Below are 2,930 nucleotides of genomic sequence, written 5' to 3' on the forward strand. Positions count from 1 at the left end.
GAGGCTGGGGCAAGAGAATTTTTTAAGCCCAGGAGTTGGAGGTTGCTGTGAGCTGTGATGCCACGGCACTCTTATTACCAAGGGCAATAAAGTGAGACTCTGTCTCTAAAAAAAAGAAAAAATAGATCTCAGTTCTGCCTTAATCTGAGCTGAGAAGTCCTAGTCAGAGCACCTCACTTTGTCCTTTGTGAGGCTGAGTTCTGTGTTTGACATCCTTTCAGGAAGGGGTGACACCACACAAGAATACTTAAACAGAAGCATTTTGTTTGAGCATATTAGGGCATGTCTTAGAAGGGCATAGGTTCAAGAGACATTGATAGAGTATTTCAGTATAATCCTGGTTAGTAAAGGTCCCAAAGCTCTTGAGAGGTGACTTTACCTATTTGAAAAGCTCTAATTCATCATCTTTTGATTTGGACAAAAGGAAAATTTAAAATGTGGAACTCTGACTTAATAAGTATTTGAATCTTTTTCTTTTCCAATTTTAAGTTTCAAGTGTCGTCAGATGTATCACGCCCCCACAGACTGTGCCACAATCCGGAAATGGCTCACGAAGTGTGCGGACGACTCTGAAACAGCCAACTACATTAGTGCTCACACTAAAGATGTAAGGACTCTATCTTACCTGTCAAGGATTTGACCTCCTTAGTGCTGCCCAGGGCCTTGCATTGGAGATTTGCTATTGGAAAATACAACACCCAGAGCCCCAGGGCCCTTGCTAGAGTCTGTAGTCCTCCCCAGAGTTGGCAGAATTTGCAGCAGTTTATCATAGAATGCATTGGATGCATTTGTTTTAATAAATGCCTAAATACCTTGAAAAGTTTGACCGCATAGGGGAGCTGATTATAAAGAAAATTAATGTGTGTTGAATTCCTACCATGCTTTAACAGCCCTGGGAAAGAGGTGATTTATCAGGCCTGATAAATATTATACTAAGTCTATAATGCAAGCCTACACCTGCTCAATTCTCATTTTGAAGCTTTCCATGGGAAAATATTGCCTTCAGACTATAGGGGCCACTGTACCCTGTGCACTCACTGAGTCAGACATTCCCAAGTACAGATGTGACTGTGACATAATTAAACAGTCTACTTCACAGTATTGAGAGGGAAGAGCATCAGACTGCCTTGCTGCCTGGGGTTGTTGACATCTCTGAAAGGAGAGAGAGGGGAGCTTTAAGATGTGGTTTTCTTGCCCTCTTTTGGAAGTAAATGTCCAGGCAAGCTGACCAGGAGTTAATTCAATGTGACAGCTCTTATGTTTCTTTGGCAGTCTTCTCAAGCAGGCAAGGTTTCTGCTGATTCATCCCTGCATTTAATTTGAGCGGCTTCATGGCAGGGGTAGATGGTGGAAGACTTAGGGGGGCTTAGCTGGTGTCTGAAGTGTTTCAGAGCCAAATATGCTCTCCTCATTTCCTTGAATTGCTATTCCAGCTTCAGTGACCTGCCGCAATTAAGAGAGATACTCTTCCCCAGAAGTGCTGCACGATGAGCTACTGGGCACAAGAGCCAGGAGCTTTGTATAATTTGTCTTAAAACTTGGCTGATGGTACCTGAGCCTAATGGCACTCTTCTGTCTCCTCAGTGTCCCAAGTGCAACATCTGCATTGAGAAAAATGGAGGCTGCAATCACATGGTGAGCAGAAGTCTATACACTTTGCATGTATGACATGGAGCCTTTGATCAGCGTGGCCTTAACATGTTCTCTTCTGTTTCCCTCTGACAGCAATGCTCTAAATGTAAACACGGTGAGTCCCAGGCTTGGTGTGTAAGGCTCAGTGGCATGGTCTGTGTTTCTTGTGCGTGGGTCTTCATTGACATTTTAGTGAATACGTCTGTAGTGAAATGACATAACAGAGGGGAGCCTCGGTTGTCACAGTAACTGGCATGAAGTAGCTCTTGATTTTTATTTATTCTTTGGTTCCTTTTATATTCCCAGTGCCTCATTGCTGACACATGTAGTCAGAAGTCAAATTTGAGATAACCCTTATGATTCTCAGTTATCCAGGATTTTTCATTTTATTCTTTTTGCCAAGGCAGGTAAGTAGCATGGGTCTTGTCTATGCAACTTTACAGATAACTTTCAGAGCAAGTTGTACATGGTTTTGCCAGAGGTAGTAAAATAATATTTTCCCTTAAGGTTTTATGCTATTTCTTAAAGGGGTTTTGATTTAACTTTTAGTCCTCCATCTATCAAGAACAGTTTACATAGCTAGAACCTGTTGGTTTGGATTTTTTCCTGCCAGATCAAGTGAAGAAACAAAATCCTTTCAAGTAGAAAATGTGGTGAAGTAGGTCTCCTCCTACACATCTGCTTTGACACTGACCAGGAACTCCTGAGAATATCTCTTTGTAAGGGCCCATGCAAATGCTATTCCTAGGAGACCTCTGTAATGAGTGAACATAGCAAGGTCTTAGATGGGAACGGTGACTCTTTAGTGTGGAATGAAAACAGGCCAGTATTGGGCAGCACCTGTGGCTCAGTGAGTAGGGTGCTGGCCCCATATACTGAGGGTGGCGGGTTCAAACCTGGCCCAGCCAAACTGCAACAAAAAAATAGCCAGGCGTTGTGACAGGCGCCTGTAGGCCCAGCTACTTGGGAGGCTGAGACAAGAGAATGGCCCAAGCACAGGAGTTGGGGGTTGCTGTGAGCTGTGTAATGCCACAGCACTCTACTGAGGGTGACAAAGTGAGACTCTGTCTCTATAAAAAAAAAAAAGAAAGAAAAGAAAACAGGTCAGTACAGCTAGGTGTTGTGGCAGGTGCCTGTAGTCACAGCTACTCAGGAGGCTAAGAGGATCACTTGAGCCCAAGAGATTGAGGTTGCTGAGAGATAAGATGCTATACCACTCTACTGAGGGTTAAAGAGTAACACTCTGTCTCCACTCAAAAAAAAAAAAATTTTGGCTCGGCGCCTATAGCTCAACCGGC

General features: G+C 43.5%; 1 protein-coding gene across 4 annotated transcripts in view; it reads left to right on the plus strand.

The window, feature by feature from the left end:
* ARIH2 (ariadne RBR E3 ubiquitin protein ligase 2) overlaps positions 1-2,930 on the plus strand; it is a 67,600-nt gene that overhangs the window by 55,492 nt on the left and 9,178 nt on the right. For all 4 annotated transcript variants that reach the window (XM_023519535.1, XM_012811931.2, XM_023519534.1 and 1 more), the window contains 3 exons: positions 490-607; positions 1,585-1,635; positions 1,726-1,747. In XM_023519535.1, the coding sequence (XP_023375303.1) occupies positions 490-607; positions 1,585-1,635; positions 1,726-1,747 (191 nt within the window). The remainder of the gene's footprint in view (positions 1-489; positions 608-1,584; positions 1,636-1,725; positions 1,748-2,930) is intronic.

This window comes from Otolemur garnettii, unplaced genomic scaffold (assembly GCF_000181295.1).
Source record: "Otolemur garnettii isolate 467f Iridium unplaced genomic scaffold, OtoGar3 scaffold00179, whole genome shotgun sequence".
NCBI classification, from domain to species: Eukaryota; Metazoa; Chordata; class Mammalia; order Primates; family Galagidae; genus Otolemur; species Otolemur garnettii.